This window comes from Coregonus clupeaformis, chromosome 21 (genome assembly GCF_020615455.1).
Source record: "Coregonus clupeaformis isolate EN_2021a chromosome 21, ASM2061545v1, whole genome shotgun sequence".
NCBI classification, from domain to species: Eukaryota; Metazoa; Chordata; class Actinopteri; order Salmoniformes; family Salmonidae; genus Coregonus; species Coregonus clupeaformis.
This window is the reverse complement of record NC_059212.1, coordinates 37,669,111-37,697,001: the sequence shown is the minus strand read 5'-3', so window position 1 is coordinate 37,697,001 and position 27,891 is coordinate 37,669,111. Positions and strand designations below refer to the sequence as shown.

The 27,891-nt window shown below is 43.5% G+C and overlaps 1 protein-coding gene across 1 annotated transcript; it reads left to right on the top strand.

The window, feature by feature from the left end:
- The first annotated feature begins 1,704 nt into the window (after positions 1 to 1,704).
- On the top strand, positions 1,705 to 2,999 carry LOC121534483. The gene is made up of 2 exons (XM_041841075.1): positions 1,705 to 2,251; positions 2,938 to 2,999. The coding sequence occupies exons 1-2, from the start codon at positions 1,705 to 1,707 to the stop codon at positions 2,997 to 2,999; spliced, it is 609 nt and encodes a 202-aa protein (XP_041697009.1).
- The last annotated feature ends 24,892 nt before the right edge of the window (positions 3,000 to 27,891 follow it).

The window sequence follows — 27,891 nt, the reverse complement described above, 5'->3', positions numbered from 1 at the left end:
CACATGATCTCAGTATATATACACCTGTTCTGAAAGGCCCCAGAGTCTGCAACACCACTAAGCAAGGGGCACCACCAAGCAAGCGGCACCATGAAGACCAAAGAGCTCTCCAAACAGGTCAGGGACAAAGGTGTGGAGAAGTACAGATCAGGGTTAGGTTATAAAAAACTATCAGAAACTTTGAACATCCCACAGAGCACCATTAAATCCATTATTAAAAAATTGAAAGAATATGGCACCACAACAAACCTGCCAAGAGAGGGTCGCCCACCAAAACTCATGGACCAGGCAAGGAGGGCATTAATCAGAGAGGCAACAAAGAGACCAAAGATAACCCAGAAGGAGCTGCAAAGCTCCACAGCGGCGATTGGAGTATCCGTCCATAGGACCACTTTAAGCCGTACACTCCACAGAGTTGGACTTTACGGAAGAGTGGCCAGAAAAATTGCTTAAAGAAATAAATAAGCAAACATGTTTGGTGTTCGCCAAAAGGCATGTGGGAGACTCCCCAAACATGTGGAAGAAGGTACTCTGGTCAGATGAGACTAAAATTGAGCTTTTTGGCCATCAAGGAAAATGCTATGTCTCGCGCAATCCCAACACCTCTCATCACCCCGAGAACACCATCCCCACAGTGAAGCATGGTGGTGGCAGCATCATGCTGTGGGGATGTTTTTCATCGGCAAGGACTGGTAAACTGGTCAGAATTGAAGGAATGATCGATGGCGATAAATACAGGGAAATTCTTGAGGGAAACCTGTTTCAGTCTTCCAGAGATTTGAGATTGGGACGGAGGTTCACCTTCCAGCAGGACAATGACCCTAAGCATACTGCTAAAGCAACACTTGAGTGGTTTAAGGGGAGACATTTAAATGTCTTGGAATGGCCTACTCAAAGCCCAGACCTCAATCCAATTGAAAGTCTGTGGTATGACTTAAAGATTGCTGTACACCAGCAGAACCCATCCAACTTGAAGGAGCTGGAGCAGTTTTGCCTTGAATAATGTGCAAAAATCCCAGTGGCTAGATGTGCCAAGCTTATAGAGACATACCCCAATAGACTTGCAGCTGTAATTGCTGCAAAAGGTGGCTCTACAAAGTATTGACTTTGGGGGGGGGGGGGATAGTTATGGACGCTCAAGTTGTCTGTTTTTTGTCTTATTTCTTGTTTGTTTCACACAAAAAAAAATCCATCTTCAAAGTGTTATGTAAATCGAATGAGACAAACCCCAAAAAAATCAATTTTAATTTCAGGTTGTAAGGCAACAAAATAGGAAATATGCCAAGGGGGTGAATACTTTCACAAGCCACTGTATTCCTGCGCCTGTCTTCTAATCCTTATACAACGTGACAGTCACATGGAACAGATAGGTGCAGTGAAATGTGATGTTTTACAGGGTCAGCAATAGTAGTACAGCACCCCTGGAGCACATTAGGGTGAAGTGCCTTCCTCAAGGGCACATCGACAGGCTCTGGTATTCGAAACATCGACCTTTCACTTACTGGCCCAACGCTCTACCTGCCGCCCTTAAACACACACAAACACACACACACACACACACACACATAGAGAGGGAAATAAGGTCACACACGGATATTTCAGCGTCATCAGGTCTGAATCATGTAGTATGGTCATGCTAAATTATTAATTTCATATCAGTATTCCTATTTAACTGACATGCAGATCTGTCCACGACATGGCCTGATGCTGCTCCACTGGCTAGCCAATAACATGAACATTGACAACAACGACAACATGAGACTCAAGTTCAATCCAACCAGGGGAGACTTTGGCTTTCATTTCTATCTAAATGCTGACAGACCCCCTCGGTTACCTTTTCTGTCCTCTGAGAGTGGAAATTACTACTCATTTGGGAATCTCAATACCATTAGGCATAATACCAGGGCACTTCCTGGTTATGTTTCTCAACTATACCGTAACTCAAGAACATGCGCGGAGATAGATGAGAGAAACAGGGACAGGATCTTAGTCCAAGTTAGTCCAGAAAGGTTAGATCAGTCTATAGCAGTGGATAATGTCTTCATCACACAGCACCATCCATACAACCAGAACCTAGGTACAGCATACGACCCAGAGAACACCTACCGCATCACCCCAAACCTCTTAAGACAGATCCAAAGTCTCTCAACCATTGCCCAATCTGAAATTCCACGTAGATTTAATGTAGAGTTCAACAACAACATACTGAATGATCTTGAACGCATCTGGCGGGGGCCAGTGTGCTCTAATGGTCTGTCACTTCTTATAGCAATTGTATTGTACTTCCGACGCTCCAGAAGGTAATGTAGACCACGAAGACTTGGTTCAGTTGAAACCCAGAGTGGCATGGAGGATGACAACTCTAAATCAATTAAGCTTGAAGTGAAAACCACACAAGAAGGAAAAGCCTAGATAATCTGGAGTGGTATCCCCAAGAGGCTATTGGACCAGGGTGTAATGGTGGTCCTTTATGAGAACAACGACAGTGAGAGCAAACTAGACAGTGCCTCGGCAGACAGAGACTCTGGGAGCTGCGACACCTCAGTACCCCTCAAATCTGGACTCCAGGTCAGGCTCCACAAGAAGGTACCATATTTCTTTACAAGGTTTTTTAGACGTCCCACCATTGGGGAATAGATATGTAGGAGTCCTGAGTTTCATGATGCCAATGGAGAGATTCCTGTTGATCTAAGCGGGTATAGGCCTAACTCCAGTCTGCAGCTATTTGTCAAGGATGGAATGGCCTGCGCTCGCCTGTTTGTAAAAAAGTAATTCACTGACTGGAAGTTAAGGTTGAATAACTCCTGGGTTGGGTTCTACTCTTCCCATAACAAATCCATGCTCAACTATAATACCTGGCAATGGGCCGTGTCTTTTTCTAAGGAAAAACTATCAGATTTGGAGTACATACCTGAGTATGATGTCTATGTGTACAAGTCTACTATGGTCATGGCTCCTGGGGTCCAGGCCAGATTTATGCTGCAGAGAAGGTCCAGTGAAGTAGCCTGTACTGTGCCCTGGGAGAGAGTTGTGCTGTAGTCACAGTAGGAATTGACAGAGAAATTTCTTGTTAACAAACTATAGTTTTGGCAAGTCTGTTAGGACATCTACTTTGTGCATGAAACAATTAATTTTTCCAACAATTGTTTACAGACAGATTATTTCACTTATAATTCACTGTTTCACAATTCCAGTGGGTCAGAAGTTGACTGTGCCTTTAAACAGCTTGGAAAATTACAGAAAATGATGTCATGGCTTTAGAAGCTTCTGATAGGCTAATTGACATCATTTGAGTCAATTGGAGGTGTACCTGTGGATGTATTTCAAGGCCTACCTTCAAACTCAGTGCCTCTTTGCTTAACATCATGGGAAAATCAAAGGAAATCAGCCAAGACCTCCGACAAATGTTTTGTAGACCTCCACAAGTCTGGTTCATCCTTGGGAGCAATTTCCAAATGCCTGAAGGTACCACGTTCATCTGTATAAACAATAGTATGCAAGTATAAACACCATGGGACCACGCAGCCGTCATACCACTCAGGAAGGAGAAGCGTTCTGTCTCCTAGAGAATAACGTACCTTGGTGCGAAAAGTGCAAATCAATCCCAGAACAACAGCAAAGGACCTTGTGAAGATGCTGGAGGAAACAGGTACAAAAGTATCTATATCCACAGTAAAACAAGTCGAATATTGACATAACCTTAAAGGCCGCTCAGCAAGGAAGAAGTCACTGCTCCAAAAAAAAAAAAAAAAAGCCTGACTACGGTTTGCAACTGCACATGGGGACAAAGATCGTACTTTTTGGATAAATGTCCTCTGGTCTGATGAAACGAAAATATAACTTTTTGGCCATAATGACCATCGTTATGTTTGAAGGAAAAAGGGGGACGCTTGCAAGCCGAAAACACCATCACAACCGTGAAGCACAGGGGTGGCAGCATCATGCTGTGGGGGTGCTTTGCTGCAGGAGGGACTGGTGCACTTCACAAAATAGATGGCATCATGAGGAAGGAAAATTATGTGGATATAATGAAGCAACATCTCAAGACATTAGTCAGGAAGGAAGTTAAAGCTTGGTCGCAAATGGTCTTCCAAATGGACAATGTCCCCAAGCATACTTCCAAAGTTGTGGCAAAATGGCTTAAGGACAACAAAGTCAAGGTATTGGAGTGGCCATCACAAAGCCCTGACCTCAATCCTATAGAAAATGTGTGGGCAGAACTGAAAAAGCATGTGCGAGCAAGGAGGCCTACAAACCTGACTCAGTTACACCAGCTCTGTCAGGAGGAATGGGCCAAAATTCACCCAACGTATCGTGGGAAGCTTGTGGAAGGCTCCCCGAAACGTTTCACCCAAGTTAAACAATTTATAGGCAATGCTACCAAATACTAATTGAGTGTATGTAAACTTCTGACCCACTGGGAATGTGATGAAAGAAATAAAAGCTGAAATAAAACATTCTCTCTACTATTATTCTGACATTTCACATTCTTAAAATAAAGTGGTGATCCTAACTGACCTAAGACAGGGAATTCTTACTAGGATTAAATGTCAGGAATTGTGAAAAACTGAGTTTAAATGTATTTGGCTAAGGTGTATGTAAACCTCCGACTTCAACTGTATATAGCTATTTAAAAATATATCTATTCAAATATCTTGCATATGTTATTTTCCATCATTATCAATTAATATGCGTAATAATGTTGGCAGTTAATGCGTAGGATTCTAACCTATAACCCGGATTGCCATTGTTTTACATTACATTTTTGACAAGCAATGATTATTTTAGCAAACAATTATTGTGGCTCATCCTATATTCTCCCTAACATCCTTACCCCCTTGCAACAGATGTGGGATAAACACACACTCACATACTCTAACACACTCAACCCCTTTCCTCCACAATCAACCATAAGATCAGATGCTCAACAGTTGTTACATCCCAGAGCCCAACTCAAGAAAGGACCTGATTTACGAATGCGTATATAGTTACAGCTGTTTGAGAAAGCATGCAAGATTGAGCAAAAATTGACAACAATGTGAGATTTGATTAATCTATTTAATCTATGTCAAGTCCTAGGTGATGGAGATCAGATCTACCCTCTTCACCTGAGACACAAACACTCTGGTCCCCCGTTGTAACCATTTTTCCTAAAATAGAACTTGGTTTGTTTGAGATACTTGACGCATTGCAAGTCCCACCTCTCCCATCTACTCATTCGTTTTCACAAGCATACTAACCAACATGGGTGCTTGAAGATGAAAGAGGAAAGATTAATCAATCATAACTAAGTAAAACTAGGTTTCCCCTTTTATCTGTGGATTAGTAGTTGGAGTAGACAAACACAAAACAAATGTATGACTGTGTGCCAAAACATCTGGAATTAAACTCTGCCCTGACACTCCATGTTGGCTATGTGAGATAAATATAGTACTTTGTAAAGACCAGTAGAGGGCAGTACATCACACAACTGTGGCTGCACCAGACATATGCAACATGGGTTGCTGGGAGCCACAATGTCTGCTGATCTGCACGTCTTCCTCAAATACCTCGTACCACTGCACATTGATCTGGTATCTGTACTCCCTGTATGTAGTTACATTCTTGTGTATTTTATTGTATTCCTCTTGTGTTAGTTACTATTTAATTTTGTAATATTAAATTTATACTGCATCATTGGGAAAGGTTTGTAAGCAAGCATTTCTCTGTAAAGTCTACATGAGTTGTAATCGGCACGTGACATATAACATTTAATTTGATTTTCTCTTCTCCCTCTGACTGGTACTTAACTTACCTAATCCATTAATGTCACTGATTGGTCTGAGAGTGAAGTCATTAGTCTAAATCAGTTGCTACATCATGCTGTGGTTCTTAATGGTGTAGTTCCTCACCCCTCTGGGCTGACCTTATATTAGGGCTTTCACTTTCCAAAATGGTGGACTGGCTGGTGGGGCATGGCTGATTCCTTTTTCAAACCGTGGTGTGAAAAAGTTTGGAAACCACTGTAGGTCGACTTCAGTGACTGACTACTGATATGAGATTTGTCCAAAAACACCATTGTCCAGCTCCAGCATAATCCCAGTCATCTTTTCACCCTCACACTCAGTTTCCAGGAGCATATCTTTAAAGGGCTCAAAATTCCAGAGTATCTTAAAGGGCTACTTTGAGATTTTGGCAATGAGGACCTTTATCTACTTCCCCAGAGTCTTGTGGATACCATTTTTATGTATCTGTGTGCAGTTTCAAGGAAGTTGCTAACTCTAACTTGCGCTGACTCTGGGGAAGCAGATAAAGGGCCTCATTGCCGAAATCCCGAAGTATCCTTAACAGTACTCTTCTTGCGTTTTGTTGTGAACAATCATCGACAAGGACTTATAGGAGTATTTTATGTATCACTATGGCACATGTAGGGAGATGCCAAAGGTAAAATATAATAAACATGTTTGATATTTTATAATCCAGATACATGCTTAAATAAGGAATATAGCCATGTAGTATATGCTGTGTTTTAAATGAATGTATGTGTTCTTTCACAAAAGCTCTCAACAGTATGCATTACATTAGTTATTTTTTAAGAAGGGGCCTAAGCCACGCAGCCAATAGAATGATAGAATGAGAGGCTTCATATAGGAAAAAGCATTCATGACCTTTTGGAGTAGACATTGTGTGACAGCTGGACGTTGAAAAAGAAGGATGGTGTAGAACTAAAATAAGTTAGGAATTTGCCATAAGGGGGTGACTGTATATGCCATGTACGCATGTTTGTGTATTTGTGTGTGTGTATAAAAGGGATGTCTAAGCCAGAGAGAGACAGTTGTTCCATGGAACATCTTGGCATTTGTTATTAGATAATAAAGGTTTGATTTTTGGATTCACAAGCTCCCGTTTCTTGAGAGATATTTTTGAGTTAAATATTTCGACGACAGACTCCAGCATGCAGCACCAGTCATGGATTTTGTGTCTGATAGGAAACATTATGGATAGCACATCATGTAATGAAGCCACCACAGATCATCATCTTACTCTGTGCACATGCGCTTGTTTGGCGCTTGTTGACAGGGGTAACCATAGTTACCAACAATAATACAAGTCTACAACAATAGGAATACATGAAAATTACAATGCACAATATAACAATTATTTCAACAACGTACCTGAAAGGAAACAGCATAACACGTCATGCAACGTGCTGTACAAAAACATATGAAACCCCCCCAGACACAGTGAATAACCAGCTAGCATTAGCTGAAATCATATTAGACAAAATCCATCACAAATAGTCACAAAGTAAACACCACATCTCATGTACAATATAATGTCTACAAACAATTTGATTTAACTTGTACATTCGATCTGAACTTAGGACTATAAAAATCACTTTATATGTACAGTACTTTGCAACCGTTAACTTTCCACTGGTTTGGCACTTGACTGGGTCAATTCTGACTCAAACACCGCCCCTTGTAAGCAAGCCAAGCAAACCAGTCAGTAAGATTCCATGTTGAATGAATGAATGCAAGACTAAACGAAAACTTACAATAGAGTGGCAAGGGGAATCACCAATAATAATTATGTTTCAAATGCACTAACTGTATGTCGCTCTGGATAAGAGCATCTGCTAAATGATAAACAGGCAGTGAAAAATGAAAATATCAATGTCATATATCATGTTATCAGGTGAGCGCACCCCTGGACAAGTCTCCCAGGGTGTAGTGCGTGCCTTTTCACCCCCAGATTTCTTTACAATCAGGCGAGTGCAGGCATTTCCATCCTTTACGAAGAGCTGCAGACTGGCATCATAGCCGATAATATCAACAAGAATCTCTCTGTTGGCATCATGAAACTCAGAATGCCTACATAGCTCATCCCCAGTAATGGCAAATACCCACAAGATCATTACTTCCTTGTGGAGCCTGACCTGGAGATCAGGGTTAAGGGGTGCTGAGGTGTTATAACTCCCAGATGCTTTGCCCCCGACCAAGGGACTGTCTAGCTTGCTCTCACTTCCATTGTTCTTATAAAGCACCACCATTACACCCTGGTCCAATAGCCTCTTGGGGATACCACTCCAGATGATCCAGTTTTTTCCTCTATTTGTGGTTTTCACCTCAAGCTTAATCGATGTGTTATCCTTATCCTCCATGCCACTCTGTGGTTGTGATGTTACATGAAACGCTTGTTGCTTAAATAAGAATTTGGGACGTGTAAAGTACAATACAATTGCCAGAAGAAGTGCCAAACCAGTTGTGTGTCCCCATATGTTTTCCAGACACTCCAGACTGTTGTGGTTGATCTCTACATTATATATACGTAGAATGTCATTTCGGCCAATGGTTGGGAGACTTTGGATTTGTTTTAGGATTTAATGTTTTATTTATTTAACCTTTATTTAACCAGGTAAGCCAGTTGAGAACAAGTTCTCATTTCCAACTGCGACCTGGCCAAGATAAAGCAAAGCAGTGCGATAAAAACAACAACACAGAGTTACATGTTGAAACTGACACAGTATGTCTTGTCTGGATTAGAGCCACTTCCTCTGTTTTCATTTAGTGGATAGTGCTGTGTGACATAGACATTGTCTACTATGAAATTATTGGACCCTTCCTCCCTAACTCTGAGTATGACCCTGTGCTTGTTGCTCTCAGGTCCCCATGAATTGTATACCCTTTTAGTGACATACTCAGGAAGTGTCATAGCGCCATTGCAGTTGTTATTCCCTAGTGAGTAGTATATTCCTCTTTCAGGAGGCAGAAAAGGTAACGAACGGGGTATGTCATAGTTTCGATAGTAATGAAAGCCATAGTCTCTCCTGGTTGGGTTGAAATTGATTCTCATGTTGCCGTTGTTGTAAGTGTAAATGTTGTCGGCTAGCCAGTGGAGCAGCATCAAGCCTTGTGGAGGAGAGGTGTGACCAAAGTCTATGTCCTTGAGATAATTTATTGAATTAAGGGTACCTTTGATAGCACATTCTGAGGCCAGAGACAGACACAGGATTAAACAACCCAGGAAGCCCCTTCCAACCATGGCCAACCTATGACAAAATAGCATTATAAACAAATAAATACATCTCTAACTTATTTTTAGTGGTTGGCAATACACTAAAAGTTTTAGGACCCCCCAAAACGTCAGACAATATCTGACAAACTACATTTTGGAGTGAACTGTCACTATATCGGACCAATATGTCCCAATATTTACATTTTTAGTAATTTAGCAGACGCTCTTATCCAGAGCGACTTGCAGTTATTGAGTGCATACATTTTCATACTCTAAGGTTTTCCAAAATAACGTTTGGAAACTTGTAAACATGATCAATACAGTAATATGATGTAATAAATCCTCAAATCAAAATTAAAACAAATTAGTTACCATAAAAAATCTCACTCACCTTCTTGTGCAGCCTACCAGAATGTAGTCTTGACTGTGTTTGTTTCTCTCTTCTCTGTCAACAGATCCCAAGATTGAAACTGACTGAAAGGTGCTTCTTGTACATAACCAGCACACAGTGCATATACAAGACAAGCGTCAGCAAAACTGAGTTTTACGAAGGCTAATCTATGACGTCACTGGGTCACATGTTTTTAATCTGAAATTAAATGCATCCCTAGTGAGTAAACCACTTTCAGAGGACAGAAAAGGTCATGGGCAGGGTCTGTCAGATACACAGTACATAGTGCAGAAGCAAAATAACAGTCAGCAAAATGGCGCCTCTGTCCTCATTTGATTACAGTAAAATAAGTAACATTACTGTTGTTGAGTTATTTAGGTTACTTATCCACTCCAAATAAATCTTTATAATTTTACAGTACCTCATAAGACTCTTGACAGAATATTGATGAAGTGTATTTGGAATGAGTTAGGATAGGATTTTGCTCTGTCCTAGATAGACAGGGCCCACCCAGCCCACTACACCTTCCTCCCTCCCTCTCTTTTATACCTTCACACATGGATTATGTGTTGTTCTACTGAAAACAGAAGTATTATCTAACTCTTAATAAAGTTATTTGTGGTCCTCTGTAGCTCAGCTGGAAGAGCACGGCGCTTGTAACGCCAAGGTAGTGGGTTCGATCCCCGGGACCACCCATACACAAACAATTTATGCACGCATGACTGTAAGTCGCTTTGGATAAAAGCGTCTGCTAAATGGCATATTATTATTATTAAGCTGACATGTCCCATGTCCATGCTACACGATTCAGACCCCATGAAGCTGAAATGTCAGTATGTGACCTTATTTCCTTCTCCCTTTTTAATTACCAATTAATGAGAGAGAGAGAGAGAGAGAGAGAGAGAGAGAGAGAGAGAGAGAGAGAGAGAGAGAGAGAGAGAGAGAGAGAGAGAGAGAGAGAGAGGATGCACAGACTTTGAAAACCCAGTCATAAGCCATGGATCTACAGTATTAACCTCCAGTGGGTTTGGTGTGGTAATCCATAGTTTGTGTTGATGGTTACAGGTAGATCTGTAACAATCATAGATAGAGAGACAGAGCTGAAAAATGAATCAGCCATGACGAACCAGCGACCAACAACATAAATGAATAGTTTAGTAGATGCTAGTCTAATAGTTTAGTCCTTAAACATAAACGTATCTTCTAGATAAACAAAGATATGGTTAACTTGTTGCCTAGAAACAGGACAATCACACTGTTGATATTGCATACAGTGTTGATTCCATCCACTGCCTTCACCCTCGGGAGATTAGACGTTATGTTTCAGCAAAAGTTATGGCAACTTATATTTTCGCATGAATTTACCATGTAGCTTTTTGGTGATGACATTTGTATTGATTTTTCACACATCACAAAAATGAACAACAACAAACATATCAGAACCAACCAACACAGTCAACACCACATAATGGCATGCAAAGAGCTCCAGCCCATGATGAATCAAAAAATAAAATAATCGAAAAATGGATTTGTGAAGACAACACCAACAGCCTGTAGCCACTCCCTCAAAATAGCAAAGAAAGAGGAACAGAAGGGATACCAGGATTTTTACAAACAGATTATCTTTTATACTTCACACAGATTAACAATTAAAATACATCTAAATGAAAAGCGGGGTACATAAATGTTGAACATTGACAAAAGCAGTAAGACAAGCAGTAAAAATGGAATCATGTTATCAGTTGAGCTCACCCCTGGACAAGTCTCTCCCAGGGTGGAGTGTGTGCCTTTTAACCCCCAGACTTCTCCAGCATGAATCTGGCCTGGACCCCAGGAGACATGGCCATACTAGACTTGTACACATAGACATCATACTCAGGTATATCCTCCCAATCAGAGCAGCTTTCCTCAGAGAACTTTACAGCCCATTGCCAGGTATTATAATCCAGGGTGCCTTCAGAAGAGTAGAACCCAACCCAGGAGTTATTAAACGTATTCTTCCAGTCAGGGAAGGACTTCTTTACATACAGGTGAGCGCAGGCCATTCCATCCTTTACGAAGAGCTGCAAACTGGCGTCATGTCTGTTAATATCAACAGGAATCTCTCGGTTGGTATTGTGAAACTCAGAACCTCTCCAGATCTCCTCTCCGATAGTGGGAGACCCAAACCCAAAGTAATTCCACCACTCCTTGTGGAGCCTGACATGGAGACCAGGGTTAAGGGGTACTGAGCTGTTATAGCTCCCAGAGTCTTCGCCCCCGACCGAGGCCCTGTTTAGTTTGCTCTCACTTCCATTGTTCTTATAAAGCACCACTATTACACCCTGGTCCAATAGCCTTTTGGGGATACCACTTCAGATTATCTTGGCTTTTCCTCTATTTGTGGTTTTCACCTCAAGCTTAATCTATTTATTATCGTCATCCTCCATGCCACTCTGGGGTTGTGATGTTAAACGAAGCGCTTGCTCCTTAAATAAGATCATGGGACGCCTAAAGTACAATATAATTGCACTAAGAAGTGCCAGATCAGGTGGGTGTCCGTAGTTTCTCACCAGATTATTGTTGTTGATCTCTACATTATATCTATGTCGAATCTCATTTCTGCTCCTGGTTGGTATTCTTTGGATTTGGCTAAGGAGGCTGACATTGACACAATATGTATTGTCTGGATCGTAGCCACTTCCTCTGATTCCATTTGGTGGATAGTGCTGTGTGACATAGACCTCATCTGCTATGAACTGATTAGACCCTTCCTCCCTACTCTGAGTATGACCCTGTCCCTGTTGTTCTCAGGTCCCCTTGAGTTGTATACATTTTGCGTTACAAATCAGGAAGTGCCATAGAGCCAATATAGTTGCTATTCTCTGGTGATTAGTATATTCCGCTTTCAGGAAGCAGAAAAGGTAACACATAGGGGCTGTTTCCATAGAAATGAAAGCCATAGTCTCCCCTGGTTGGGTTGAAATTGAGTCTCATGTTGCCGTTGTCATCAGTGTGAATGTTGTTGGCTAGCCAGTGGAGCAGCATCAAGCCGTATCCAACCATGCATCAGCAATCCCCTTCCAACCATGGCCACAATTGACAAAACAAAGATTGTGTCAGCATTTGCACAATTATTAAATAAATTAATGAACAAATAAATACATCTGTAACTTATTTCTAGTGCTTGGCAATACGTTAAAGTTTTAGGACCCCTCAAAACATCAGAAAATATCTGACAAACTAACATTTTGGAGTGCGCTGTCACTATATCGGACCTACAGTGCATTCGGAAAGTATACAGACCCATTCACTGTTTCCAAAAATTTTTACGTTACAGCCTTATTCTAAAATTGATTAAATTGTTATTTTTTCTCATCAATCTACAGACAACACCCCACAATGGCAAAGCAAAAAAAGGTTTTTAGAAATGTTTGCAAATGAATAAAAAATTTAAAACGTAAATATTACATTTACATAACTATTCAGAGACTTTAGACTTTGGCAGCGATTACAGCCTCAAGTCTTCTTGGGTATGACGCTACAAGCTTGGCACACCTGTATTTGGAGAGTTTCTCCCATTCTTCTCTGCAGATCGTCTCAAGCTCTGTCAGGTTGGATGGGGAGTGTCGCTGCACAGCTATTTTCAGGTATCTCCAGAGATGTTTGATTGGGTTCAAGACCGGGCTCTGGCTGGGCCACTCAAGGACATTCAGAGACTTGTTCCGAAGCCACTCCTGCTGTGTGCTTAGGGTTGCTGTCCTGTTGGAAGGTGAACCTTCACCCCAGTCTGAGGTCCTGAGTGCTCTGGAGCAGGTTTTCATCAAGGATCTCTCTGTACTTTCCTCTGTTCATCTTTCCCATGATCCTGACTAGTCTCCCAGTCCCTGCCGCTGAAAAACATCCCCACAACATGATGCTGCCACCACCATGCTTCACTTTAGGGATTATGCCAGGTTTCCTCCAGACATAACGCTTGGCATTCAGGCCAAAGAGTTCAATCTTGGTTTCATCAGACCAGATAATCTTGTTTCTCATGGTCTGAGTCCAAGAGGGCTGTCATGTGCCTTTTACTGAGGAGTTTCTTCCGTCTGGCCACTCTACCATAAAAGCCTGATTGGTGGAGTGCTGAAGAGATGGTTGTACTTCTGGAAGGTTCTCCCATCTCCACAGAGGAACTCTGGAGCTCTGTCAGAGTGTCCATCGGATTCTTGGTCACCTCCTTGACCAAGGCCCTTCTCCCCCGATTGCTCAGAATGGCCAGGAGGCCAGATCTAGGAAGAGTCTTGGTGATTCCAAACTTCTTCAATTTAAGAATGATGGAGGCCACTGTGTTCTTGGGGACCTTCAATGCTGCAGACATTTTTTGGTACCCTTCCCCAGAACTGTGCCTCGACACAATGTCACACCCTGACTCAGGGGACTCGTATATGTTGAGTCAGGGTGTGTATATTCTTTCTTATGCATTATTTTCTATGTGGGATCTAGTATGTTTAGTTCTATGTTGGCCGGTGTGGTTACCAATCAGAGGCAGCTGTCGCTCGTTGTCTCTGATTGGGGACCATACTTAGGCAGCCTATTGGCACTATTGAGTTGTGGGATCTTGTTCCTTGTAAGGTATGTTGTGTGTTTTACCTTGGACTTCACGTTTCGTTTATTGTTTTGTGTTTATTTAGTTTAATAAACATGTACGTGTATCACGCTGCGCCTTGGTCTGACCCATCATTAGACGAACGTGACACACAATCCTGTCTCGGAGCTCTACGGACAATTCCTTTGACCTCATAGCTTGGTATTTGCTCTGACATGCATTGTCAACTGTGGGACATAATATAGATAGATGTGTGCCTTACTAAATAATGTACAATCAATTGAATTTACCACAGGTGGACTACAATCAAGTTGTAGAAACATCTCAAGGATGATCAATGTAACAATCAAAATAACATTGGGAAACTTGTAAACATGATCAATACTTTAATATGATGTAATAAGTCCTCATCAAAATAAAACAAATGAGTTACCATAAATAATCTCACTCACCTTCTTGTGCAGCCTACCACCAGAATCTAGTCTTGACTGTGTTTGTTTTTCTCCTTTGTCAACAGAACCCAAGATTGAAATTGACTAAAAGGTGCTTATTGTAGCCTACATACACATAACCAATACACACTGGAGATACAAGATAAGGGTCAGCAAATCTGAGTTTTACAAAGGCTGTTCTACGACATCACTGGGTCACTCATGTTTCATCAGAAATTAAACTTATCCGTAGAGCACCTTCCACTTTCAGAGTGCAGAAAATGTACTGGGCGGGGTCTGTCAGTGTTTCTAAAAAATTCAAGCCATGCTTCTAGTAGTACGGATGGGCATTCTGAGTCTTTTTGGTGAGCTGGATCATTTGGCTCCTTTCAGCTAAAATAGCAATTTATTTGGCTCCCAAACGGCTCTTCATTCAGTTGCTCTTACATTTTTTTCCTAAAACAATGAAAAAATTGCCAACATTTCATGTTAACCCTAAAAAGTTGCCTGCCATGATATGAGATCCTGACATGTGAGTTCACATACATTTTAACTGACCAAATTATAAGGTGAACTGCAAAAGAAATGTGAGTGGACCAGAATGAGGCTCTCTCCTCACTATCAATTGTTCCTGCAGTGAGGAATAACCATCTTCAGAGAATGCTTTTATCTAAAGATATTTGTTGGGAGCCAAATGAACGTCTCTTTCACACAGGTGATTCGGTTTTGCCCAAGTCTTGCGTCATCTCTCCTCCGTCCTCTTTCGCCTCGTGGTCCTCTGTAGCTCAGCTGGTAGAGCACGGCGCTTATAACGCCAAGGTAGTGGGTTCGATCCCCGGGACCACCCATACACAAAAAAAATGTATGCACGCATGACTGTAAGTCGCTTTGGATAAAAGCGTCTGCTAAATGGCATATTATTATAAAAAGGTCAAAGGTAAATGAGGAGAGGCGGCGAGGAGAGGGAACTTGGATGAATGTGCGCTTGTATGAAATGAGACTCTACTTCTCCACTCACAAGTCATCAAAACAAATCGAGTTAGTTGTGTAAGAAATTGTATAGATAAAACGATAAGCAGCACATGTGACCGACCAGCTCGATTCGGTCTTATGTAGCAAATTATTTTTATTTTTTTACATTGGATAAAAGTAGAGACTCAGAGCTAGAAAATGGTATATCACACACTACAGTTGAGGAATAATGGGAAAGTAATTCTGCTTTGAAAGTTGATAAACTTGTAACCTCACTTTTCAGAAAATGGCCCTTAAATGTTTTGGTACACCTACTGGAGAGCTCTTCTTTGTCTACACCCATTCAGCATCGTTCACACCCTCTTAAGCTTTAGCCCCACCCAGCTCTTTAAGAATTCACATGTGAGGCCATTTACTAAACAACCAAAGATTTCAAGACTAAAGGCTGGTTTATACTACAGGTGTGTTCGTAAATTAAATCTGGAGTGCCAGAGTGTGCTCAGAGTGCGCTCTGGGCGTTCGTAAACTCAGAGCGTTGTCATATTGTCAGTTTGTAAATTCAGAGCGTTTCGCTCTTGGAGCATTCAGAGAGCACACTGGACTATCTGGCCGAGGAGTATGGTTGATCCGAGCGTTCTGACCTAACAACAGCGGTCAAGCACCCAAGCTAACTGGCTAACGTTGGCTAGCTTGCTAGCTACTTCCAAACACAAATGAGGGAACAGTTCACTCGGACCATTTTACTCGCCCTAGCAGAGCTGGTTAGGCTGTTTTTATGTTATCCAGAGCATTGGTTACTGCAACTGTGCTGCTGGCAACAATTTAATTATGCTTTTTTGCCAACGTTTACTGACACCGGCCATATTCAACGGGTGTTGAGCATTCGTAAATTCGCCAGTTATTCTGCACTCTGGCACATTCAGATGAGTGCTCTGAAATCGGAGTAGATAGCCAGAGCGAATTTACCAGCTATGTCTATCGACAGTTGTCGCAGTGACATCATGAACATTCTATTGAAATGGTTACTTGCATAGTGGAGTCTTTTGTTTAGCTAGTTAGCTAAACAATGAACCATAATCCCAACTCATAATATTACTACCCTGCATGAATCTGCAGGTAGCTAACCAACCAGGTTCAATGTTAGCTAGCTAACATTAGGCTATAACTAGCAATGCAAATGGCTCTGCGATACGAATACTATTACTACACAGATCATAAACGTAATGTTAGCTAGCAAGCCAGCCAGCTAACGTTAGCTTGCTAGCTAACAGTACGCTTTAACTTGAAATGAAAATGACTTTCTGACAAAATAAGAAACGTGTAATATCTGAAAATGTAGCTACCTAGACTATCTTACCCATATACATGGATGGACGCTTCCCCCTCTCTGTCACGGATGCTATGGTTGCGCCTTAGTTTGAAGATGTAATCCGGAGAAAGGTGTTTACTCCATGTCCTTAGCTATCATACTCTACAAAACTCAGTCCTCCAGAAAGTGGAGAGCAACACTTATGAAGTTTTACTCCGTGATATCTTTAAAAAAAAAGCAGCGTTAGAAAGGATCACCTATTACACATACTGACCAGCTCAAATAGACCTAAGCATGCTACATGGCAGACCAATCCGAACTCATCTCTCGGCATGTCCAGCCCACTCATTATCTCAGCCAATCATGGCTAGCGGGAAGGTTGCTGTCTTTTTCTGTGGCTAAACCAACTACGCTCATAATTTAACAATTTATTTACAGATGGCATAAACATTGGTTATTAAGGAACATGAAAGTTCACTAAAAAATAATGGAGGAGCAAATTGGTCTCCAAAAACAGAATGACAGCAAACATACGAAATACTAACTATGACTGAAAACAACAGTGAAACAGGGAGAACACTTCTCAAGTACCTGTACATACATCTCACGATCAGACACTGATTAATACTGTTTGGCATCAAGAACTAGCACAGAAAACAGAGCAAGGGAACACAGGGAAGTGAGGGCATAAATACACAGGTGAACAGATAGACACAGGTGACACCAATAAGATAATGATTAGTCCAGACTTTGAGTGAGGGAGGTGCCTAAGGTTGTCGGAGGATGACACCTAGTGGGTCGCTCCGGAACTGCGACCCCCTCCTGTAACAGTGCCCCCCCCCCCCCAACCCCCCCGACGAACGGCTCCAGCCGTTCACCTCGGCGACGGAATGTTGTTATCAGCCCTGGGTTCAGAATGTCCCTCCTGGGCACCAAGGACCGCTCCTCCGGCCCATAACCCTCCTAGTCCACCAGAATTTGGAGACCCCAGTCCAGGATCCTGTCCACAGGACGAGGCGCAGCGGGGGAACAGGACGAGGAGGGGGAGCCAGGGGAAAGGTGACGATGGGCTTGAGGAGGTACACATTGAACGTGGGATGCACCCGCATGGTGGGGGGAAGTTGCAGGCGGTAGGCCACTGGGTTGACTCGCATGACCACTCTGAAAGGCCCAAAGAACTGGGGGGACACCTTCCTGGACTCCACGCGGAGGGGAAGATCCCACGTGGAGAGCCACACCCTCTGTCCCGGGCGAAAACCTGGGGCCGGGCGACGCCTGTGGTTGGCCTGATGTTGAGACCTGACCGAGGCCCGCTTAAGCGCCGCCCGTACCTGCCTCCAGGTGCGGCGACAGCGACTGATGTGGGCCTGGACCGACGGGACCGCCGCTTCCTCCTCTTGCTCAGGGAATAGGGGGGTTGGTACTCGTATTGGCACTGGAAGGGGGACAGGCCAGTGGACGAACAGAGAAGGGTGTTGTGGGCGTACTCCACCCATGCCAGTGGCTGACTCCACGTAGCTGGGTTGCTGGAGGCGTAGCACCTCAGCACCCCCTCCAGATCCTGGTTGATGCGCACTGTCTGCCCGTTCGACTGGGGATGGAAGCAGGAAGACAAGCTGACGGAGGCGCCAAGGCAGGTGAGGAACTCCTTCCAGAACCTGGAGGCGAACTGAGGACCCCGATCTGACACCACATCTTGGGGAAGGCCGTGGACCCAGAAAACGTGCTGCACCACCAACTTAGCTGTCTCCCGGGTGACGGGAGTTTGAGAAGGGGAATGAAGTGGGCAGCCTTCGAAAACCGGTCCACAACGACCAGGATGACTGTGTATCCATCAAAGGAGGGTAGGGCAGAAATGAAATCCAGCGAGATGTTGGACCAGGGGCGCTTGGGGATAGGCAGGGGTCGGAGCAGCCATGCCGCGGGTTGACGTGAGCTGTTCGTGCGCACACCGGGCAAGCAGCCATGAAGGCGCGCGTATCCCCCTCAGCTGATGGCCACCAGAACCTCCTATGCAGGAACTCCAACGTCCTGGCACCCCCCAGATGGCTGGTGAGGTCGGACACCCACTGAAGCAGTCGCGAGCGCACGGGCTCCCGCCGTAGCGCTGCTCTGACCAGCCTATCGATTCCCCACAAAACTGGGGCAGCAATCAGGGTGTTGGGGACAATGGGGTTGTCCCTCTCCACCAGGTCCACCGGACGGTATGAGATCGTGAACCGGAACCTGGTGAAGAACAACACCCACCTGGCCTGGCGCAAGTTGAGCCTCTTGGCCCCCTGAATGTAGGCTAAGTTCTTATGGTCAGTCCAACGACGAATGGATGGGCGGCCCCCTCTAGCCAATGCCTCCACTCCCCCAGGGCGAGCTTGACCGCTAGCAGCTCACGGTTCCCAAAGTCGTAATTCCGCTCCACCAGGGACAGCTGACGGGAGAAAAATGCGCAGGGGTGAGTCTTACCGTTCGTGAGGAACCGCTGGGACAGGATTGCTCCCACCGCAACGTCTGAAGCATCCACCTCCACAATAAATGGCAAGGACAGATCAGCATGCCCTAGCACCGGGGCCGATGTAAAGCGCAGCTTAAGCGCATCAAATGCGTTCCCCGCGCACGCTCGGCTGGGTGAGGGCTGTCAGGGGAGTGGCTAGGGAACTAACATTTCAAATAAATCGGCTAAAAAAAATTGCGAACCATAAAAACCTTTGTAGTTGCTTGAGGGATGAGGGCTGGGGCAAATCTAGTACTGCGCTGACCTTGGCTGGGTCCATCCGTAGGTCCCCCTGGGTGATGATGAACCCCAGGAAGGAGATTGTCTCTGTGTTGAACACGCACTTCTCCGCCTTGACGTAGAGCTGGTGATTGAGAAGGAGTTGGAGGACCTGCCGAATGTGCTGCTGGTGTTCACTCATGTCTTTTGAAAATATTAGGATGTCATCAAAATACACGAAGATGCTGTAGTCGAAGGAAGTCCCAGAGCACATCGTTGACCAATGACTGGAACACCGCAGGCGTGTTGGCTAGACCGAACGGCATGACTTGGTACTCGTAATGCCCACTGGGTGTATTAAAAGCCGTCTTCCACTCTTCCCCCTCCCGAATCCTCACCAGGTTGTAGGCATTTCGTAAGTCCAGCTTGGTGAAGACCCGGGCTCCCTGCAATGACTCGAATGCCGTCGTCATCAGGGGGAGTGGGTAGAGGTTCTTAACCGTGATGTCGTTGAGCGGTAATCAATGCACGGCCGCTGCCCACCATCCTTTTTTCCACGAAGAAGAAGCCCACGCCTGCGGGAGAGGTAGAGGGACGGATGTGACCCTCGACGAGTGCCTCATCGATATACTCCCCCATGGCCAGTGTCTCTGGCCGGGACAAGGAAAACAATCGCCCTCGTGTGGGCATGGCGCCCGGCAGGAGATTGATAGTGCAGTCGTATGGCCTGTGTAGAGGTATGCCCTTGGCATGCCTCTTACTAGACACCTCCCCCAGATCCCAATATTCCCGGGGAAATCCTGCCAGGTCTGGGCCGGTGACGGAGTCTGTAGCCGCCATCCTCCCGGTGGCAACCTTCGCTAGGGCGGTAGGCTGATTTGGGCTGATGAGTGGCCGGTGGAGACTGGACCAGGACGGAGGCAGAGCCTCCCTCCAGGATGAGCCGCCCCATGGACCAGTCTATCTGGGGTTTGTGGGCGACCAGCCAGGGGTGCCCGAGGACGAGGGGACACTCCGGAGAGTCCACAATGAAAAACTGGATATTCTCCCATAGCCCCCCTGCCACCCGGAGAAGCACGGGGACAGTTCGCTGGGTGATGAAGCCGTCTGGGCCGGCAGCCTTGCGGGAGTTAACATGCTTAAAGGTCTTAATCACGTCGACCATGGAGAAGGAGAGGCCACAGTCCTTGGTAGTGGGCCTCGTCAGTGGCACTGTGTTATCCTCAAAGCGGGCGAAGAAGGTGTTTAGCTTGTCTGGAAGCGAGATGTTGGTGTCGGCGATGTGGCTGGTTTTCCTTTTGTAGTCCGTGATTGTCTGTAGACCCTGCCACATATGTCTCGTGTCTGAATGTTGAATTGCGACTCCACTTTGTCTCTATACTGATGTTTTGCCAGTTTAATTGCCTTGCGGAGTGAGTAGCTACACTGTTTGTATTCTGCCATATTCCCAGTCACCTTGCCATGGTTGAATGCAGTGGTTCGCACTTTCAGATTTGCGCGAATGCTGCCATCTATCCACGGTTTCTGGTTAGGGTAGGTTTTAATAGTCACAGTGGGCACATCACCTGTACACTTCCTGATATACTCAGTCACCGTTTCAGTGTAGACGTCTAAATTATTTTCGGAAGTTACCCGGAACATATCCCAGTCCGCGTGATTAAAACAATCTTGAAGCGTGGATTCCGATTGGTCAGACCAGCGTTGAATAGTCCTTAGCACGGGTACTTCCTGTTTGAGTTTCTGCCTATAGGAAGGGAGAAGCAAAAATGGAGTCGTGGTCAGATTTGCCGAAAGGAGGGCGGGGGAGGGCCTTATAACCATCCCGGAAGTTCGAATAGCAATGGTCGAGGATTTTACCAGCGCGAGTACAACAGTCGATATGTTGATAGAACTTCGGCAGCCTAGTCCTCAAATTTGCTTTGTTAAAATCCCCGGCTACAATAAATGCAGCCTCGGGATATGTGGTTTTCAGTTTGCATAAGGTCCAGTGAAGTTCTTTGAGGGCCGTCGTGGTATCGGCTTGAGGGGGGATATACACGGCCGTGACTATAACCAAAGAAAATTATCTTGGGAGATAATACGGTCGGCATTTGATTGTGAGATATTCTAGGTTGGGTGAACAGAAGGACTCGAGTTCCTGTATGTTACTACAATTACACCATGAGTCGTTAATCATGAAACACACACCTCCGCCCTTCTGCTTCCCGGAGAGATATTTATTCCTGTCTGCGTGATGAACTGAGAACCCATCTGGCTGGACCGATTCCAATAGAATATCTCAAGAGAGCAATGTTTCCGTGAAACAGAGTATGTTACAGGCCTTCATGTCTCTCTGGAAAGAAATCCTTGCCCGATATGTCTGTATTGTTGTGAATTGCTAGATACTACTGCACTGTTGGAGCTAGGAACACAAGCATTTCGCTACACCCGCAATAACATCTGCTAAATATGTGTATGTGACCAATGACATTTGATCTGATTTGATTTGATGAGAGAAACAAGGACATGATTATAGTCCAAGTTAGTCCAGAAAGGTTAGATCAGTCTATAGCAGTGGATAATGTCTTCATCACACAGCACCATCCATACAACCAGAACCTAGGTACAGCATACGACCCAGAGAACACCTACCGCATCACCCCAAACCTCTTAAGACAGATCCAAAGTCTCTCAACCATTGCCCAATCTGAAATTCCACGTAGATTTAATGTAGAGTTCAACAACAACATACTGAATGATCTTGAACGCAACTGGCGGGGGCCAGAGTGCTCTAATGGTCTGTCACTTATAGCAATTGTATTGTACTTCCGACGAGAGTCATGTAGACCACGAAGGCTTGGTGCAGTTGAAACCCAGAGTGGCATGGAGGATGGCAACTCTAAATCAATTAAACTTGAAGTGAAAACCATACAAGAAGGAAAAGCCAAGATAATCTGGAGTGGTATCCCCAAGAGGCTATTGGACCAGGGTGTAATGGTGGTGCTTTATGAGAACAATGGAAGTGAGAGCAAACTAGACAGTGTCAGGATCCACAAGAAGTCACCATATTTCTTTACAAGGTTTTTTAGACGTCCCACTATTGTCTACGAAATATGTAGGAGTCCTGAGTTTCATAATGCCAATGGAGAGATTCCTGTTGATCTAAGTGGGTATAGGCCTAACTCCAGTCTGCAGCTATTTGTCAAGGATGGAAAGGCCTGCGCTCGCCTGTTTGTAAAAAAGTAATTCACTGACTGGAAGTTAAGGTTGAATAACTCCTGGGTTGGGTTCTACTCTTCCCATAACAAATCCATAATACCTGCAATGGGCTGTGTCTTTTTCTGGAAGACATACCTGAATATATATATATATATATATATATATTTATTTACTCTAGTATGATCATGGCTCCTGGGGTCCTGGCCAGATTTATGCTGCAGAGAAGATCCAGTGAAGTAGCCCGTACTGTGCCCTGGGAGAGAGTTGTGCTGTAGTCACAGTAGGAATTGACAGAGAAATGTGAAATCTCCCCATCATGTAGAATACATCAGCTATTTACACAATCATTATATTGTTGGTATTAGCATTGTTTTGTACATTGTATTAGCTGGGTTCTCAGATGTCCTCATTCTGCCTTTCAGTGTTATTAATGGTTTATTTCACGACGGTATCCCTTTTCATATTGATTACGCCAAGTTGATATTTTCGTTGATAACTGATTATGTAATTGCCTCTAAATGTTTGTTTAATTTATGCACTCTGCTTGTACTTTTTTTTGATTGATTTGAATGGCAAATCTGTGTGAAGTGAAAAGAACAGAGAGCCTGTTCTCAAATAGCTATCTGGTAAGTTCAAGGTCTGAGTTTGACTTTCAAGGTCAACAGTCTGAGTTTGACTCATCCCAGGATCCACTCTTGATGCCTTCAATATGCTCCTGTATACTGAGAGGAAAAAGCTAACTGGGATGATTCTGAAGCTGGTCAATGCAGATTTTCAGTCATTGAAGTTGTTAAATTTTGAGCTTGACATGTTTTCCTATGAATGTCATGTGTTTACGTAGCGTAACAGACCAGATCTTGAAAGAAGGCACCTAAAGACACACAAACAAACACACTCACACACACACTCACACGCTGTGGTATTCACATCTTCAAAGGTAGGCTGTTATATAGGACCTGATTAATTTGCCATACGTTTCCAGCAGGAACTCCCTCCTCTCTAAACCTTTAATTAAACACCTCGTTGCCAATTAAGCCTAATTAAGAGGGAGGCTTGACAGGAGGACTGAAGTACTGTAGCACACTATGGGGCGGCAGGTAGCTTAGTGGTTAAGAGCGTTGTGCCAGTAACCAAAAGGTCGCTGGTTCTAATCCCTGAGCCGACTAGGTGAAAAATCTGTCGATGTGCCCTTGAGCAAGGCACTTAACCCTACTTGCTCCTGTAAGTCACTCTGGATAAGAGTGTCTGCTAAATGACAAAAAAAAAAAAAAAAAAAAGTTTAGGATAACAATGAAGGGTGTATCTAAGTACTGAGTGTATATTCTTAACAAATAAAACTAATTTACGTATTTGTATGTATGTGTACGTATGTACAGTGGGGAAAAAAAGTATTTAGTCAGCCACCAATTGTGCAAGTTCTCCCACTTACAAAGATGAGAGAGGCCTGTAATTTTCATCATAGGTACACGTCAACTATGACAGACAAAATGAGATTTTTTTTCTCCAGAAAATCACATTGTAGGATTTTTAATGAATTTATTTGCAAATTATGGTGAAAAATAAGTATTTGGTCAATAACAAAAGTTTCTCAATACTTTGTTATATACCCTTTGTTGGCAATGACACAGGTCAAACGTTTTCTGTAAGTCTTCACAAGGTTTTCAATCACTGTTGCTGGTATTTTGGCCCATTCCTCCACGCAGATCTCCTCTAGAGCAGTGATGTTTTGGGGCTGTCGCTGGGCAACACGGACTTTCAACTCCCTCCAAAGATTTTCTATGGGGTTGAGATCTGGAGACTGGCTAGGCCACTCCAGGACCTTGAAATGCTTCTTACGAAGCCACTCCTTCGTTGCCCGGGCGGTGTGTTTGGGATCATTGTCATGCTGAAAGACCCAGCTACGTTTCATCTTCAATGCCCTTGCTGATGGAAGGAGGTTTTCACTCAAAATCTCACGATACATGGCCCCATTCATTCTTTCCTTTACACGGATCAGTCGTACTGGTCCCTTTGCAGAAAAACAGCCCCAAAGCATGATGTTTCCACCCCCATGCTTCACAGTAGGTATGGTGTTCTTTGGATGCAACTCAGCATTATTTGTCCTCCAAACACGACAAGTTGAGTTTTTACCAAAAAGTTATATTTTGGTTTCATCTGACCATATGACATTCTCCCAATCCTCTTCTAGATCATCCAAATGCACTCTAGCAAACTTCAGACGGGCCTGGACATGTACTGGCTTAAGCAGGGGGACACGTCTGGCACTGCAGGATTTGAGTCCCTGGCGGCGTAGTGTGTTACTGATGGTAGGCTTTGTTACTTTGGTCCCAGCTCTCTGCAGGTCATTCACTAGGTCCTCCCGTGTGGTTCTGGGATTTTTGCTCACCGTTCTTGTGATCATTTTGACCCCACGGGGTGAGATCTTGCGTGGAGCCCCAGATCGAGGGAGATTATCAGTGGTCTTGTATGTCTTCCATTTCCTAATAATTGCTCCCACAGTTGATTTCTTCAAACCAAGCTGCTTACCAATTGCAGATTCAGTCTTTCCAGACTGGTGCAGGTCTACAATTTTGTTTCTGGTGTCCTTTGACAGCTCTTTGGTCTTGGCCATAGTGGAGTTTGGAGTGTGACTGTTTGAGGTTGTGGACAGGTGTCTTTTATACTGATAACAAGTTCAAACAGGTGCCATTAATACAGGTAACGAGTGGAGGACAGAGGAGCCTCTTAAAGAAGAAGTTACAGGTCTGTGAGAGCCAGAAATCTTGCTTGTTTGTAGGTGACCAAATACTTATTTTCCACCATAATTTGCAAATAAATTCATTAAAAATACTACAATGTGATTTTCTGGAGAAAAAAATTCTCCATTTGTCTGTCATAGTTGACGTGTACCTATGATGACAATTACAGGCCTCTCTCATCTTTTTAAGTGGGAGAACTTGCACAATTGGTGGCTGACTAAATACTTTTTTCCCCCACTGTACACACAAACACACACGCAGTAGACATGAGTCATACATGCTAGACAGGTACAGTTACTAAGTATCAACAATGTGACATTTTGCAAGAAATCATAATTCTGAGAATCCATTCCTTTTTACACTGGCCTCAAGAAAGTTTCATCTTCATCGGGAAATGAAAATACTAGTGATCTGACTGAGCTGTCATGCTGTTAGTAAATACTGGCCTGTTGTTTATCAGCAGGACTGACCTGGTGTGTGTTTGTGTGTGTGTGTGTGTGTGTGTGCGTGTGTGTGCGCGTGCGTGCGTGTGTGCGTACTTGCGTGTGTGTTTGTGTGTGTTAGTAAGGTAATCGTCAGATGTGTCATTGAGACATCATTAAGGGTTGTCTCTCCTCCTCTCTCTTCCCTCACTGGACTTTGGTAAATTGAAAGATAAACACTTCCTGTATAAAGATGTTTCTGCAGAGACACACACATCCCGTCCTGATAAAGGTATAGCGTGTGTAAAGCTGTCATCAAGGCAAAGGGTGGCTACTGTGAAGAATCTAAAATATATTTTGATATGTTTAACACTTTTTTTGGTTACAACATGATTCCATATGTGTTATTTCATTGTTTTGATGTATTCACTATTATTTTACAGTGTAGAAAATAGTAAAAATAAAGAAAAACCCTTGAAGGTGTGTCCAAACTTTTGACTGGTACTGTATATATATATACACATTTTACATTACATTTACGTCATTTAGCAGACGCTCTTATCCAGAGCAACTTACAAATTGGTGCATTCACCTTATAGCCAGTGGGATAACCACTTTACAATATGTTTATTTTATTTTTTATTTGTATTTTTTTGGGGTGGTGGGGTAAGGGGGGGTAGAAGGATTACTTTATCCTATCCCAGGTATTCCTTAAAGAGGTGGGGTTTCAAGTGTCTCCGCATATATTCATACATACAGTGCATTCGGAAAGTATTCAGACCCTTTACTTTTTCCAGATTTTGTTACGTTACAGCTTTATTCTAAAATTGATAAAATTGTTGTTGTTTTTCTAAGCAATCTACTCACAGTACCCCATAATGACAACGCAAAAACTGGTTTTGAGAAATGTTTGCAAATTTGAAAAAAAAAGAAGAAAAAAAAGAAATATGACATTTACATTCTATACTGTATACATACTACATTTACATTTAACATTTTAGTCATTTAGCAGACGCTCTTATCCAGAGCGACTTACAGTTAGTGTGTGCATACATTTTTGTACTGGTCCCCCGTGGGAATCGAACTCACAACCCTGGCGTTGCAAGCGCCATGCTCTACCAATTGAGCTAAACGGGACTAGATGGGGTGTATTCAGTGAGGTGAAACATTCAGTGTTGCAGATAGAAATGTAATAGAGTTGACACTAAACCTCATGACAGACAACCCATATGTTTTACAAAGTATTTGTTCTATACAATACATTTATATGGGTATGTTGCACCCACAAACCCTACCCATAGTGCTGTACTACTAACCCTGGAGTATTGTAGGAAATAATAAAATGCTGATAAAGAGAAAAGTGCAGAACCAGAACGAAAAAAGGTTAAACCTCATAGGCTCAGGTATGGTCTAATAATATACTCTATAACTCAATACCAACATAAATGTTTAACTCAGAAGCACTAAATTACATTTTATACATGTGTGACTATCACATTTTACGTAAAGCTACTTACCCTTAATGTTGTGTAAGACAACTATAGATCTAAATGTATAGAATACAAAAGATTCAACTGAATTCTCTCTATATGAATGACAGAAATTAAGGATAGAAGAGAAGATGCATATAATGTAGGATATTATGGGGCTTATAAAGGGCTTACAATGTTTTAAAAGACACATGGCCTTCAAGGTAACAGTGACGAACAAATACTGTACATATGGCTCAGTCTTTTCTGTTTCTATCACTCAGTACTTTGTTGAAGCACCTTTGGCAGCAATTACAGCCTAGAGTCTTCTTGGGTATGATGCTACAAGCTTGGCACACCTGTATTTGGGGAGTTTCTCCCATTCTTCCCTGAAGATCCTCTCAAACTCTGTCAGGTTGGATGAGGAGCATCGCTGCACAGCTATTTCAGGTCTCTCCAGAGATGTTTGATGGGGTTCAAGTCCGGGATCTGGCTGGGCCACTCAGAGACTTGTCCGAAGCCACTCCTGCGTTGTCTTGGCTGGGTGCTTAGGGTTGTTGTCCTGTTGGAAGGTGAACCGTCGCCCCAGTCTGAGGTCTTGAGCGCTCTGGAGCAGGTTTTCAGCAACGATCTCTCTGTACTTTGCTCCGTTCATCTGTCCCTCGATCCTGAGTAGTCTCCCAGTCC